Genomic DNA, 16,826 nt, shown 5'->3' with positions numbered 1-16,826 from the left:
GCTCACGGTGGTTGAACGTGAGGGAGTGGATTGAACGTCCACGAATTCCGCTATGATGAATTTTGTTGGAGATATGTGCACGCTCCTCTAGGAGGCACCAAACAAATATGAACTGTTTTATTAGACAATATTAACCTACATAACAATATTATATTATATATAGTAGACAACAATAATATATATAATTTAATCATCAATATCCATCTACATAGTAATAACCTTCAGAACTATTAAATTATTTTTTTGAAACTGTGAGATTAAGGGCCATTATTTGTATTTTTTTATTAATAATAGCAATATTGATATTGATCGATATCACTATAATTAGTGGAATAACTCTCGCTGTAACAGTTTTTATTATACACAGTGATTAAATATTGAAGTGTTCTAAATCATAATGAATTACAGTTTGAGCATAAATATAAACCTTAATTATTTTAAAGTTAGGTTTAAAGGTAGGGTAACACATTTTGAAAAATGCTAACGGTAGCCGCCTAGCAATGAAATCCCGATCCCACCCTCAAGTCAAACCGCCATCCAAAGTCACGCCTCTTCCAAAACACATGAACACGCACAGATCAGACGGTCACATCTCATGTCTCATTCAGCAGTGAGAAAACTTTGCAGTACAAAGTCGAATAACACTGCCAAAATAACCAAACAACTGGTTTACATCAGAATTAGTTTAAGCACACGTTCGGGTGTGTAGACGTAGTAACTATATCGTTACGCTAATCCGTAAACTAACACAAATTTCATAAGCAACACAATGTTTCATCAAAGTAGAATATCTGAATCCATCTCAATACAAACATATCGCGTACCTACCTTACCAAAATAAACTGTGCAACGACTCTTTTAGACCCTTTGCGTCCTGCAGCTGTTTGCATCTCGTGGTAAAGCAGTAAAGTTACCGATGTTAATTTCGGGTTTTGCTCTTGCTGATCCAGGCAGTTTTTGCTGTTGTTGTTATAAAAGATGCCTTTAGTTTTGTGCCTCCTGTGTAGGTTGTCAATTTAGCAGAAAAGTTTGCTGTTCTCACTGTTTACAGGCAGGAGGTGAGCGCACGTGAACGCGCCGATGACGTATGGTGTCTGCGTGGACTCGCTGCGTGGTGGGCATTCAAATTATGCTTACGTATGAGGGACAAAAATGGAAACGTCCGTTCGGACCGAAATCTATGATTTGTTGAACATTTTTTGGTCCTACGCCTTTCACAGATGACATAAATTTCTACAAATACATTTAAACAATTTAACACAGTGATTGCTATCAGGATGTAAGGAGACTTTTAACCAGCATAACAAAAAATGTTTCAGGATCAAATCTGTTACCCTACCTTTAATGACTTGCCTTTTCCCACACCATCCCACCCAACCCAACCGCAAAAAAATCACAATGTTTGTTTGTTTTAGGACATTTTCTTTACTTCTAAAACACACATGAAACATTTCAATAGCTAATTTACAATACAAGTAAACTAAACATAAAATTAATATGCAGTGAACAGTACATAGGTCATTAATATATAAAATCTTGGGGTAAAATTGCAGGCTCCACCAAAGGCTTTCAGGCGACTGAATACATCAGGCGTTGTTTTAAAAACAAGCACTTGAGAAGTGAAAGGTTTTGATGTGCTTTGGTTACTAAAATACAAAACATACGCAGAAATACTGTCTTGTAATTATCTAATTTTACAGATAATTTGTTTAAAGGGGGCATATAATTAAAAATAATTTAGAAAAATAGAAGATAATTGACAGCATAATTGATTTTCAATTTCAACAAACCACCATTATGGTGATCAGTGTTTGTATTTCATCAGCTCATTTGCATTTTAAAGGACACACCCAAAAACAGCGCATTGTTGCCGTGGTGGGGTATTTTGAGCTGAAACTTCACATATGTACTCTGGGGACATAAAAAATAAATACATTTCCATAATATGTCCCCTTTAATCAATGCGTTTTAATATTGTGGTAGCACGGACTGTTATTTATAGTCATCAACAAGTTATTTATTTATGTTGTTGTTTTGTAGTAAAGGTAGGATGTGGCGGTTGGTCGGTGTAGCATTTGTCCCGCCTCTCCTCCATCGTGATTGGACGGCTGGATAAACATGACTTTACCAAGCGCCGCTTTTTGATAAATAAAAATATTATGGCCAGATTAACAATTGTTTTACAAAGTTTCATACAAAGTGAAGTTTTAAAATGTATAAGAACCTAAATAATATGTATATTTGTTTTGGAATCGATTTTCTTTTTCTTAAAATCCTTTTAGCTAATGGGGGCCTAGCCCACCCTGCAAGCTCCACCTATAAGGAATTATCCAGCCAGAAAATCACTTATTGAAAACAAATCCAGTGTAAATCCAATGTGTTAGCATTTTAATATTAACATCTAGTGGAGCCAAGTGAGATTCACAGCAGATAGACACATCTGATATACAATTCTGAATTGTTTTCTATATCTAATAGGGTGTGACAATTAATCGGGCAAATGCGCGTTTTCTCAATGAATGAATTTGAATGAATTACGGTGAAATGCCGCCACATTCAAAAGCTAGAGGGCGCTTTCGTGCAGAAACTCCATTTGTGCCACAGAAGAAGTATCATTACAAACGCTATTCCAGGAAATATCTAGAGGCATATTTATATCGCTGTTCTTCAGATTGTTTCAGGAATTTTCATGATAATAGAGAATATTTTGAATGATTGTGTTTGACGAGTGTTGCATTTTTTTAAAAGAACGTTATAAATGAATCAAACTCGTAGTGATTTCAGATTGATAAGGACTTCCTACTGATCACGGAGCCGTAGTACATGCACAAGCTGTGCATGAAACACTGAATCGGAGCCTTACGATTCAGAATCGATTTTAGACAGGTCTTTTTTAACATCGATGCACATCCCTAATATCTAATCTAGGTATCGATATTGGAATAAGAAAGCTTCTGCTAATATATTACAGTAAAGTTTGAACAAAATCTACCATAAAAGATTTAATGGTTTGTAAAAATCTTGTATATAGAAGTTTTTTTTCACAGATCAGTTTGTTCTTCAGCATGTTTCTTCTGATGAGTCTTAAAAGGTCCTACATTAGCGAATCTTTCTCCACAGATGGAGCAGCGGTAAGGTTTCTCTCCAGTATGAACTCTCTGATGGATTCTCAGAAGAACCGCTTGATTAAACCCCTCTCCACACTCGGTGCATTTGTAAGGTTTTTCACCTGTATGAATTCTTAGGTGCGTCTTTAAATTACTACATTTACTAAAACTCTTCCCACAAAAACTACATTGATGAGGTTTCTCTCCAGTGTGAACTCGCTTATGAACGGTCAAAGTACTTGAACTAGAAAATCTCTTTCCACATTGAGAACAGGCGTAAGGTTTCTCTCCCGTGTGAATTCTCTCATGGCCAATCAAATCCATTTTATGAAAAAAACGTTTATCACAGTGTGAACATTGATGGAGTCTCTCAGAGTGTGTTACTTCGTGCTTCCTTAAAGAATCTAAAATCCTAAAGGTTTTTCCACATTCACTGCACTGATACGGTTTTTCATTGGTGTGTAAGCGCGCATGAGTGATCAGACGATGTCCACTAATAAAGCTCTTCTCACATAGAAAACACTGGTATGGTTTTTCTCCCGTGTGAGTTCTTTCATGAGCATCAAGATTTCCTTTGCTGCGGAAACGTTTTGCACAGTAAGTGCAGTGGAAAGGCCTTTCACCACTGTGTGTCCTCATGTGAATGATCAGATTAGAAGCGGTGGCACAAATCCTTCCACACTGCTCACACTGGTTCTTCTTTCTGTGATCTTCTGAATGAAGTTTAAACTCTTGTACGTTAGTAAAATGGACACTCTTCTCATCTGAAAGAAATAAAATAGCATCAAAAATCTTTGTGCACTTATGAACTATTGCCCAACCTGAATAGCAAATGTTAGCATAAGTTATTTACGCCTGCCGGCTGTGTACGAACGTTGCTTTGTTCCGCTATTTTGGAAGTCAATGGAAGGTCTGGGTTTTTCCCCCAAAAAGGGGCGGTGACGAAATTTACAGTCAAGTTCCCGGATGTGCCGGTAGTCCGTATGGGTTAATCGAAATGAAAAATACACACTCTTGGTGTCACAAAAGACTTACTTTACATCTTAACATATATTTCACCTTTAAAAATGAGCACTTTCCTTTTACCAGTAGATGGCGCTAATTTGCATTAATAATTCTAGATGAGACTTAATTTGCAAATAATTAAACCTCAGACACGTTCGTCTTCATTTACTTGTTTGCTTGTTATGTAAATAATAGAGAAACATTGCATTTTATTATTTTAAAACTGTTATAAAACATTATTTCTGAATGTTCGGTAAAAATATTGTTGTAAAAACACAATTTACTTATTAGATGTTAGTTTAGATGTTGATATTTTGTAGGGCTGTGCAAAAAATCGGCTGCGATTATCATGCGCGTGTCATCAGTAAAGCCAGTTCAGTGATTAGCATTAAATCGCCATCAGCTGCTTTCAGATGGAGCGGCATTTATTACACAGACCTGTAGTTCACAGAGAAGCTAGGCAAAATCGGGTTCATAACCGAGGAAAATCGACTCCGATAATCTATTCGATTTTGCCTAGCTTCCCTGTGAACTACGGATCGCAGTCGATTTTTTGCAAAGCCCTAATAATGTTATTTTGTCATTTAAAGTCACGGTTATGGTGTTCAGTGTTTGTTTTAGCTGCACTATTGACTCTTGACTTATACTGTACAAGTTCTCCCTGAAATCACACTTGTTTTGGCAAAAATAAGCTGGTAATTTAGTATGATGATTATGGTCAGAATCAGATGGTAATGCTCACAAAAAATAAACTTTTTGTGAGTGAGTAAGGGGCTGTCCACCCGGATACGCATATCACTGTATACGTATAAATTTGTTATCGTATTGCCGTTTCGTCCACATGGATCCGGCGCTTTGAGAGAGTGAAACCGGGTCCTAAAGTGGATAAATCTGAAACCGACACCCTTGCGGTTTCGTGTGTACAGCCAATCCGTATATTTTGTGAAGCGAAAACGTCATCACATCACGTGTCGGAAGCGTCACACGTAACAGCAACAACAATAACGGCGGACTACGTGACTGTGTTCGTGCTACAGAAGCTACTAAAGCCTACTAGCTTTATTACAGCAAAATCTATTGCTTCTATGCAAGTGTGGTAAGCAACAAGCGATAATGGACAACACCATACGTTGGTTATGCGCATGCTCAAAGTCTTCTTCTCCGTGTATAGTGTATATCTGTGGCAGAATTACAGCGCCCCATACTGGTCCGGCATATACTACACCGCTTTCAGTCGGTTTCAGTGGTTTCGTGTTTACGGATAATTTTTTTAGAATAAGGGAAAAAAATGATCGGATAGGGAATGCACCGGCTTCGTGTGGACAAAGCCTAAATCAATTATTTATTTTGATTTTTACCATTATGTATAAACCATATAACAGTTTTAAAATAATAAAATGCAATGTTTCTCTATCATTTACATAACAAGAAACAGTAAATTTAAAAAAAATCTGACCGGTCCACATTTGTAAAAAAAATGGTCCGGCCCCTCTGAACTGTCAGATAGCCAATCCGCCCATGATTTAGCCCGACTGACACAAGAGTCAAGACCCATCTTTATTGAAGCAGAAATTTAAGAAAAATTTAAGTTAATTTTACATTAAAGACAATGAATAAAATAATCTAAAAATATACCTGAAGCAATAAAGTCCTCGTCATCATCTTCTTCGTCGTCATCATCATCATCATCATCATCGTCATCATCATCATCATCATCATCGTCTTCGTCGTCATCATCATCGTCATCGTCATCAACTTCATCTTCTGTGGGTTCTATTTCAATTTCTGAGGGTTCCATTTTAATCTCCGTTTGGTTCCCACGGTCAATCGGTTTGACTGAACACATCTGTAACATCTGCTGCTGTTCTCCAGCGTTCCAGGCAGAATCCAGAGACTCTGTGGAGGTTTGATCAGTAGATTCATCATCCTGTAAGTCCTGATTACTGTCACACACTGTAGTGTCCTGAGCGTCTGTGTGCTTTGACTCAGTATAACAGAGTAAAGTCAGACTGAGCTCGGAGTCCTGTGTGGAAGATTCACAACAAACCACACAGAGTAAGATTAGAAATGATTTGATGTTGTCTGATTCAGGTAAAGGATGTTTAAGCTGTACAAACCTCTCTCATCAGTCCTTCATCTCCTCTTAACCTCAGCTTTGTCTCCAGTAACGCCACCTCTTTCTTCAGCTGAGAGATTTCTGTGATGAAATCATCAATATCCAGCATGGACAGATCAGTTCCTACTGATTTACAGCACATCTCATCCATCATCAACACTAAAATACACAGAGACAAGACTCTGTTTAAAACACTCAAGAGAGAAAAACACTGAGGATACACAAACACATCACACGCGAGCTCTTTCTTTCTTTAGTGGGTTTATATGTGGAGTAAAGAGCTGCAGAGCGCCTCCTGCTGTACTGGAGAGAGAAGAAACTCAACACTTCTTCTGTTGACATTTTATGGCGGATGACAAACCAACTTTTGTTGCATTTGCCGCCACTAACTGGACTGGAGTGTGAAGCACAGCACACTTACCACCTCATTCACCATAGAGACAGAGCGCCGTTATGCAAATTTGAAAACCACGCCCACCGGGGGGGAAATCAATCCAACTGTCTCCATTGACTTTCCGTGTGTCTCAATTCGTTCCCTAGCTCCCGAGGTCGTGAATCAGTATATCGTGTACACAGGTTCGGGCACTGGTAAGGACCCTAGCTCACTTCACATTGGGACGATGTTCACTTATTTTTCTGTCACGGCTGCTTAAGCGCGTTGTAATCACTCACAGCTGTTACTCATCAATAACCGGCAAAACCAACATCCCTCTGACTTAATTTTAAAAACAGTACATTGTGAAAAATGCTGTCATTATTCTCTTACATATCTGTGCATAAAATTGGAGGCATATTATTACATTTTAAATGTAATAAATATATTTACAATTTTAAATAAATATTATTCTTTAAAATATTGAGTAGATTGTGGTCCCTTACTGTGTAGCAATGTGTGTTTATATTTACAACTAAAACAAACGTTTGTCTTTATAAAAGTTCTGTAACATTTCATAAAAGGCTTGTTCGACTTTATGCGGCGCCGCAAGAACCGACAGCCGGAAGACGTCAAAGTACCGCGAGACCGATTAGAGAAGTCTAATTTCGCCTCGCTCTCGCGGTACTTTGGCGTCATCCGGCTGTCGGTTCTTGCGGCGCCGCATGAGGTCGAACAAGGCTAAAGTTTATTGAGTTGGATCACGTGATGTTCGGTTGGCGAGCTTCAGAAAAGGTCACGTGATTTCCGGTTAGGGAACATAGGGAACATCGATGCTCACTGGTTTTTGCGTTGCATTGTGGGAATTTTTAGGGAACGAACGTTCCAGTGCACTGAACGGATTTTGCGATTGAGACAGCCCTTAAAATGGCCGACTCCCTGATCAGTGCCCTGACTACTGAACAAGGGAGCTGATTGAGACACACGGTTTGTATTGCGAGAAGCCGCCTCCTTGTCATTTCTGGCTTATAACAAAAAAATGAATAATGCCTAAAAGCTGCTGTGTGACAATATGTACAGCTAACAAGCCAAAGAACCCAGAAATAAGTTTTTATAAGCTGTCGAGCCGTAAAACCCAGCCTTTAAGGAGAATAAAGTGGATCGCCGACTACGTTTCCCCCTTGTGGACGCAGTTCTACTAATAGAAGTACTATGAAAAGTTGCCTGTATCCATTTTTGTGTCTTTAAACGCTCGTTTTTTGGGGTCGACAGCTTATAAAAACTTATTTACAGATTAAACTTAAAAACAGAATAATACCTAAAAGCTGCTGTGTGACAAGGTGTACATCTAACACGCCAAAAAAATAAATAAATGTTTTTTTGTGGGCTGTCGACTTCAAAAAACGAGCGTTTAGACACAGAAATGGAAACAGGCAACTTTTCATAGTACTCCTATTAGTAAAACTGCGTCCAATAGGGGGAAACGTAATCGGCGATCCACTTTATTCTCCTTAAAGACTGGGTTTTACGGCTCGACAGCTTATAAAAACTTATTTCTGGGTTCTTTGGCTTGTTGGCTGTACATATTGTCCCAAAGCAGCTTTTAGGCATTATTCAGTTTTTTGTTATAAGCCAGAAATGACAAGGAGGCGGCCTTTTGCAATACAAAGTCAATGGAGACTGTTGGATTGCTTTCCCCCCCGGTGGGCGTGGTTTTCAGGTTGTGACGCGCTGCGCTCTGTCTCTATGAGGATATTTATTACAGCTGGAGGACATTGCCTGTGCTCTTGTTTTTTATGAATTCAAAACTTTTCTTACAACAAAGGTCTTCATTGACATGAAAGGCTTAATACAACATAACCAGAAAGCATACTCATAAATAAATAAAATAATTTTGAAATAAAAAGATAAATAAACATTGAAATCATAACCTAACATTATCATAACAGAAAAATAAGCACCAAAAGCAATTTTACAATAAATCATGTGATATCAAAAGATCAAGCATCTTTATTGCTCATTTTTAAATCGTAAATGGACTCGCTCCCCTCTACCTCTCAGATTTGTTGTGTGAATATCGTCCAGAAAGAACTCTTCGGTCTGCCAACCAGAATCGGTTAACTGTTCCAAAGATCAAATTAAAATCTAGGGGTGATTGAGCTTTTGATATAGCCGCACCTAAACTTTGGAACACGTTACCGCTTCATATAAGAACATCACCAACATTACATATTTTTAAATCAAAGTTAAAAACATACTGTTTTACTAAGGCCTATGACGTGTGATGATGTGTGTTGTCTGATGTTTATGTGGTTTGTATATTTGTGTAATTAGTCATTATATCATTGTACAGCACATTGGTCAACTGGAGTTGTTTTTAATCGTGCTTTATGTAAGCAATAAGGTACGAGAGGCTGTGCTGTATCGTGAATAAGTAACGGCTGAAGGGCGTTGTTAGGAACGACGCGAAGCGGAGTGCCTGCAACCCCTTCAGCCGTTACTTATTCACGATACAGCACTTGCCTCGAGTACCTTACTGCTTTTATAAAACGGTTACCACACAATATTAAAGTAAAAAAAATATTAGTGCAACTTTCATGAAGTTAAATTAATAAAAGCATTCCTTCCGCTAGAAAAAATAGTCCCTGACTGCGAAAAACAACATGAAAGTTCAAATAAAAACAACAAACTGTTCTCAGACTTTGTCTCATTATATGTTTATGTGTTGCTAAGGGTGTTGCTAAGGGCGCAGTGATATTAAATAGAACCGTTGGGTGAAGCGGTCATAGCAGTGTTTTATTGCGAATAAAGCACACCTATTGACCAATCAGAATCAAGGATTGGAACTAACCGTTTTATAAAAATAAATTGAGACTTGAGACATTGCATTACAGCCTCTAATTTTGGCTCGGTTTTTAGAAAAATACTTTAAGTAATTTCTAAATACAATGAATAGTGGAAGGTATTAAAAACTTCTACATTTATGAATGAAATATTTTGCAAATATTACAATATTATTAAGCAAATAAAACTGGACACAGTCTTTGGGGATCCTGTATAAAATTTGTTGTAAGGTGAAACACGAAACCATCAACAACCACCTCTTTTTTTTTTCAACTAGTCCTGAACTGATCTCCAGAGTATTTCGGTAAAAATGCATTAAAAATAATGATCAGTGTTTTCAGAATGGCTATTGCATAAAGAACAGTGATTCGCCTTCTGAGAATAAAAGATGGCTGTGTCTCATATGACCTTGTTATGTGTACACGGTGTGACTATACAAATCACAACATATAAATAGAAAAATGTTGGCGTTATTTTATCACTTATTGGGAGCAGTATGCTAGCTGGAGCCATTAACTTCCAGTCTTTGTGCTAAGCTAGGCTAGCAGTGGGTGCATCAGACAGAAGTACGGGATGAATGGAGATGAAAAGTGCATGTATGGACGTATCTAACTCTAAAACGTCTGCGTGTTCCTGGCATAAAATAAACCTTGTCTTCTAGTGGAGCCGATCATAACCAGATCAATTGTTCTTTTGATATTAAATCAGAATTTTATTTTAAAGAGCACCAATAATCCAATTCAAGATTTTACACATCCTTTGGTGTGTAAGTGTATATTAGTACATGTTAATGATATACGGTACAAATGAAGATGAGGCGAGTTATCGTTTCCAACATGAAACTCTTTTCTTGTACTACAACACACACATATTGTTGGCAACAGTTTACTTCCTGAGCCGGTTGATGTGGACACAACGCTCATTATCATAATTCCTCCCCACTTCTGACTCACAGCCTACAAGTAGTCTATGTTTCATATTTAAAGAGACTGACTAAACCATGATTCAAACACAAAGTTTTATGCTTTAGCACTTGTTGTTTGTCGTTTCTACGATCACAAATGCAGACATGGTTTTAATGTATTGGTATCCTTACCTTACCAATCTGTTACATCCTGCTAAAGCTGTTAAAGTTAATCGATCAGCTTGGTCATCTGCATTTTCAGGATCAGATTCCGCTAGTAAAGACAATATTAACTCCTGTCAGTATTGCATTGTGAGCTAATCTTTTAAGTAAGAAAGGTTTTTTGGTCTGACGTCAGAGGTATTCAGGCCAATCCCAACGTACTGGTAAGCTGGCCAAACGGGAACAAAGCGCTTTTCAAATCAATGAGCTTTGTACAAAATCAATGTGTTTTAGGTAGGCAGGGCATAAAGGACAAAATAATGTGTTTTTTTGCACCATAAACCACACAACCACATTTTAGCAATGCAATATGTGCTCTTTAAGTTAATTAAGGTATCTTGGAAAGGAGAAAACTTCTACTTTAACTGTAACTTTAATTACAGTACAGGAAAGAAAATACAAAGTCTACTACAAATGTGAATTGTGTTTGTAAAAAAAAAGTTATTTGTCTTTTTCACAGATCAGTTTGTTGTTCAGCATGTTTCTTCTGATGAGTCTTAAAAGGTCCTACATTAGCGAATCTCTCTCCACAGATGGAGCAGAGGTAAGGTTTCTCTCCAGTATGAACTCTCTGATGGATTCTCAGAAGAACCGCTTGATTAAACCCCTCTCCACACAGAGAGCATTTGTACGGTTTTTCACCTGTATGAATTCTTAGGTGCGTCACTAAATTGCTACGTCGACTGAAATTCTTCCCACAAACACTGCAGTGATGAGGTTTCTCTCCAGTGTGAACTCTCTGATGAACTTTAAAAGTACTTGGATTAGTGAAGCTCTTTCCACAGTGAGAACAGAGATAAGGTCTCTCTCCCGTGTGAACTCTCTCATGGATTATCAGATCCTTTTTATGATAAAAACGTTTATCACAGTGTGAACATTGATGGAGTCTTTCAGAGTGTGTTACTTTATGGTGTCTTAAAGAATCTAAAAGCCTAAAGGTTTTTCCACATTCACTGCACTGATAAGGTTTCTCATTGGTGTGTAAACGCACATGTTTGTTCAAATAATGTCCACTGATGAATCTCATCTCACATAGAGGACACTGGTGTGGTTTTTCTCCTGTGTGAATTCTCTCATGAACATTAAGACCTCCTTTGCTGCGGAAACATTTGTCACAGTAAGTGCAGTGGAAAGGCCTTTCATCACTGTGTTTCCTCATGTGAATGATCAGACTAGAAGAAGAAACACAAATCCTCCCACACTGTTGACAGGGAAACTGCTTCTTCTTCTTCTCTCTGTGATCTTCTGAATGAAGTTTCTTCTCGTGTAAGTTAGTAAAACGCACACTCTTCTTATCTGAAAGAAATAGAATAGCATTAAAAATCTTTTATGATCCATTGCCCAACCTAAATAGCAGATTTTAGCAGAATTTGGTAGCCTGGGTGCCAGCCGATCTTAGCCCCGCCCACCACAATTTGAAAAACGGGGGAAGATCGGTCTGGGGACTCACCGTTGAGGAGCTACTATGCGAATACCAAAACCGGCCGACGAATCAAATTGTGAGGGCGGGCTTTATACGATGATGGACAGATGATCAACTGTAACGTATCAACCACGTCACCAAAGAGCGCGTGTGTTCAATCTGTTTACAATGAAATGGCTGCCGCTGTAGAATTCAGATGTGTGGAATCTGACATTGAGTCTGTTCTAAAAGATATCGACAGAGCATTGATTTAAAAAGAGGAACAGAGAAACGCGATCAAGGCATTTGTTTATGTTTTCGCCGTCCTTGCTATGGAGGACAAAGTTAAAGAAGCAACTGAAATGGGTATCACGGCGATGCAACTCGGTGTGCACGACGAGATGGATATAATTAGCGGTCGTTGCCAGCTTCTTTTCGGAAGCCTGGAATCGTGACTGCTGAATAAGTGGAGGGACATGCTAGGCTCCGATATTTTTCAAGCCAACATATAGCTATCGTCGTGGATGAAGTTCACCTAACGTACAAATGGTAAGAGATAGTCTTACTGTATGACTTAGTAAATACTTAATGTTGTGATATAAATGAAATGTTGTAAACATAGTAGGTGTTGATGTACCTTCGCTAACTCAGACTTAGTATAATTACAATGATGTTAGTATCATTGTAGCGAAATTACTAGCAGTTCGGTCAGGCTGCTAAAGACGCCATTTCAACATCACACACTCCGTTGCTCTGATTGGTCGTGTCTATCCAATTGAGTGCAGAGGCATTTTTCGGTTGAGACACGCCTCATAATTTTAGCTCAATGGAGCGGTATCAGACTCAAATTCTGACTAGAATTGAGTATGACAACGTCAGGCTAAGAATTTGGCCCAAGATTTTAGTACCTGTTCATCTTTATCACTAACTCACCACAAACCAGTTATGTAATTTATTTTTGGTAATGTAACCAGCTAACATCGTGACTGTTACATCCCAGGGAGGTCATTTCATTACCATTATAGAACCAATTCACAACATAACCTTTATGATCTCCTTAGTTGCGAGAACGGTACAGTTTACTTTTCACAACAATTTATTTCAGTTGCTTAAAAGTCTTGAAAACCGCATTTAAACATGACATATTAGAGTAAAGTCTTACAGAATCTCGTCTGGCAGCAATAACAGCGTCTTAACGTTTTTTAAGGGGCCAAGTTCTGACAGGAAATTTTGACATACTTCTTCACAACAAATAAACCGGTTATATGAAAACCTCTGAAAGTTAGATTAATGAAGGTGTTCTTTAACTTTTATTTTATTATTTTTATTTTAAATTTTATGGAACACTGGTGACGATAGAGAGCAGCATTACCATGGCAACAGAAACACATACTTTACTGAAAATGACTCCATCTGACAAAACCTTGATCATATTGAGTAATATTATATCATCTAGTTGAAGTTTTTTGTTAATAATTTTGCCTCTGTATGTAATGATTTAGTACCTTTCTTTAATTATATTCAGGGTCCGCTAGCATAATTGCTTATGTATAATGTGTTTAATGTTACTGCTAACTGTTTAAAATGAAACTGTATTGTTTAGGATTATTTACAGACCCACTCTTGGGTAACATTTAAATGTTAAAACTAATTTATGTATTTAAAGCTTGTCAAAAGCTAAAAATAAATGAACTAAAATAAACTTGAATGTGTCGTAATTCACTACACGTCCGCCCAATAAAATAATTTATAACAGAAAGTGAAAACCAAAACAACAAATAAAAAACACGTCATGTTAAGTTACATGGTGGTGGTGAGAAATGCAGGAATTTCACAACTTAGCATTATTGTATCAACAAAAGTTTTCCTTCAAGAAGAAAACTGTATCAGTTTTAATAAATTATTCCAATGATGAGAATAAAATTAAGGTTAACTTTCTTGTACGACTCTTAAAAATTCTGGGAAAATTTCATATTCATAAGAAGTGGTCAGGAACCAAGCCAAATTTAATTTAGATTCTAAGGACGATTGTACCAGTCTGGAAAACATTGTTAATAAAAAAGCAATAAGGACATAATAATAAGAAGAAGAAGAAGAACTCCTTGAAGAACAATAAGGTCCTTTCACCTCGGTGCTCGGGCCCTAACAATATTTTTCACAAATGCACAATTTGTGATAAAGGATTTGTACACTCTGGCATGTTTTGTTTACATCTTTTGTATACTACTGTTGTATATTAGCTTTGTTTAATATTTCCCTCGTTTGGTTAGCTGGGTTGTTTGGACTTTAAACCTGTGCGAACGCGCTTTGACTTTAAGTAAAAACTTGTCTTTCTTGCGGAAGGTTTGCATTTCTTAAGACAAGCTATTCAAATATCAAATTAATAATTCATGTCTGGCAAGTAGCCATGTAATAAGCACAAAGAGCTTATGCTTCCCATTAGACGCTTGAAATAAATATAATAAATTAATTCACTTTTGTGTTATTTAACCTGTCTGAAGCGAAACTCATCTTTATTAAAACAGGAATTTACACCAAAGCTGCGAAAATATAAAACATTCAAAGAAACATACCTGAAGGAATGTACTCACTATCGTCGTCGTCATCATCATCATCATCATCGTCATCGTCGTAGTCATCATCATCATCATCATCATCGTCGTCGTCGTCCTCTTCTGTTGGTTCTATTTTTATTTCTGTGGGTTCTGTTTTAATCTCAGTTTGGTTCCCACTTTCCTTTAGTTTGACTGAACACATGTTGAGTTTGGTCTGCAGGATCTGCTGCTGTTCTCCAGCGTTACAGACAGAATCCAGAGACTCTGTGGAGGTTTGATCAGTAGATTCATCATCCTGTAAGTCCTGATCAGTTCCTGATTTACAGCACATCACATCCATCATCATCAACACTAAAATACAGAGACAAGACTCTGTTTAAACTCAATAAACCACTCAAGAGAGACAAACACATCACACGCGAGCTCTTTCTTTCTTTCTTTAGTGGGTTTTTTGGCGGACTGAAGAGCTGCAGAGCGCCTCCTGCTGTACTGGAGAGAGAAGACACTCAACACTTCATTCATCTATGACCTGCAAACTATAAAAATCTACAGGCTTGAGCGACTATTTAAATGGAATGATAATGAATGAGGAGTTGGTGAAACTATAAAGGTTATACAGTGAATAGTCTTACTAAATCAAAGATAGCGCTCTACACAGTGCTATTGTAAGCATTTAATCTGTGAAATCTTTAATCTACCGGCTAGATTTTACACTGCAAATAAATAATTAAATCAACTAAAAAGCATATATGCCAAGCAGATTTTGGATCATGTTAATTTGACTTTGCAGAGTCAATCTCAATGGAGCAGCCCCAAATTCAAAATTTTTTTCTTTATCTCTTCACAGTAGCTGTTGTAAATATGTTTTGCGTGTTGTGCCTTTATAGAGTATGTAAATCCACCCTGGTTGTGGAGTAAATGAAGACACTATGGCAAATATATTATAATAAGAACTCAAACTTTTTTAACCTGGGACCCACCTAGACAGGTATAATCTATCCCACCTAAGGTTTTTAAACAAGAATATAAAGAAAACACATTCATTTCATTGTAGTATTTTTGTAAGTTATGTATTACAATACCTCTTATAGGCTAATGGATACCTGCTTATTTTCCCAGCCAACATTGCAAGGTGGGGCCCATGTAGGCCCTATGTGGGCTTCCTATGTGGGTTTGTCCATGGGTTCCACTATGGTCCCACCTCAGTTAGACCACATGAATTTAATATAGAAACTGAGTGGGGCTTATGTGGGGCCCAGCTGGGCAACACAGATTGGGCCCCACCTAATGAAGCCACCATGTTATTTACCAGGGCCCAGTATGGGATTTTAATAGGTACTGGACTGGTCCATTATTATGTAATAATTATACAATTAATGCTTAATTGTAATTTACTTAATATATTTATTTAAATAATATATAAGATTAAAATTGATAACTGATAAAAGCAACATAATTTCAGTTTGGTAAATATCAGTTTTCAGCATTAAGATTCAACAGTTCATTCATCTATAACATCACAAAACATGAAGAAGGTGCAAAATGAGAAATTAAATAACAAAAAGTAATATATCAAAATACTTTTAATGTCAATTTATTACACTTTCAAAGCTAAAATAATCAACAACATTTCAAAACTGCTAATGCAGGTAATGACTAACAATTTAACATAACACTTAAAACAAGCAATTAAATAACTCAAACTCTTAAAATACTTGTGACTCAAAAACAACACAAATATTGTTCAGTGTTGAGATGGTCTTAATTCTGATCTTCATTTAATCTTTGTTCAACAGTTTTATGAAGAACCTCCAAAGCATCCACAGCAAAACTCAATAAATGTCCTTGCACGTTTGCTTTGATTTATTGCTGTGCAGTCCGTGAACTTGGACCGTAGTATTACATTTTCTAAAAACAAGTGTATACAAATGTTTCCAGTAATGGTTGTGAGGGACTTCTGCTGCTCCTGCTCCTGGAAACTGTATCCTTGCGCCTGTGGGGGAATTCTTGTAGTTTAAATTTGTAATTTTAAAAGTCTGCCTATATTAGCAAAGACTGCTTTGTCAAGCGTAATGTGTCGTAGCAGTGAACAAGTCATAATCAAGTCTCCTTATATGAAACACCTGACTCCACTCATCAGGCTCCTTCCAGAATATTTGAAACATTTCTTTAAGTAAGGGAAAACGTGGGCTAGTAGGATTAACCCCACGTAGGGGACACAATGCACATAATGCGCCCACTTCTTGAGAAAGAAGGTCCTTCCTCAGGGGAATCCGCCAGGGAGGGGCTGTCGCGAGG

At 37.4% G+C, this 16,826-nt stretch overlaps 3 protein-coding genes across 3 annotated transcripts in view; all 3 read right to left on the bottom strand.

The window, feature by feature from the left end:
* LOC129445366 (basement membrane-specific heparan sulfate proteoglycan core protein) overlaps positions 1-114 on the bottom strand; it is a 193,769-nt gene extending 193,655 nt beyond the window's left edge. Inside the window, exon 1 of the mRNA XM_073866457.1 lies at positions 110-114. The gene's annotated coding sequence lies outside the window, so the exon portion shown is untranslated. The remainder of the gene's footprint in view (positions 1-109) is intronic.
* Positions 115-2,365: 2,251 nt separating this feature from the next.
* On the bottom strand, positions 2,366-6,496 carry LOC129445348 (uncharacterized). Its single transcript, XM_055206559.2, has 3 exons — positions 6,230-6,496; positions 5,748-6,135; positions 2,366-3,871 (listed from the first exon to the last, which is right to left on the bottom strand). Exons 1-3 carry the CDS (start codon positions 6,380-6,382, stop codon positions 3,042-3,044), a joined length of 1,371 nt encoding a protein of 456 aa, XP_055062534.2. The 5' UTR covers positions 6,383-6,496; the 3' UTR covers positions 2,366-3,041.
* A 4,370-nt stretch (positions 6,497-10,866) lies between these two features.
* Positions 10,867-14,934, bottom strand: LOC129445365 (uncharacterized). Its single transcript, XM_055206577.2, has 2 exons — positions 14,547-14,934; positions 10,867-11,867 (listed from the first exon to the last, which is right to left on the bottom strand). The coding sequence occupies exons 1-2, from the start codon at positions 14,872-14,874 to the stop codon at positions 11,026-11,028; spliced, it is 1,170 nt and encodes a 389-aa protein (XP_055062552.2). The 5' UTR covers positions 14,875-14,934; the 3' UTR covers positions 10,867-11,025.
* Positions 14,935-16,826: the final 1,892 nt, after the last annotated feature.

Source organism: Misgurnus anguillicaudatus, chromosome 3 (genome assembly GCF_027580225.2).
Source record: "Misgurnus anguillicaudatus chromosome 3, ASM2758022v2, whole genome shotgun sequence".
NCBI classification, from domain to species: domain Eukaryota; kingdom Metazoa; phylum Chordata; class Actinopteri; order Cypriniformes; family Cobitidae; genus Misgurnus; species Misgurnus anguillicaudatus.
This window is presented reverse-complemented; position numbering and strand designations above follow the sequence as displayed.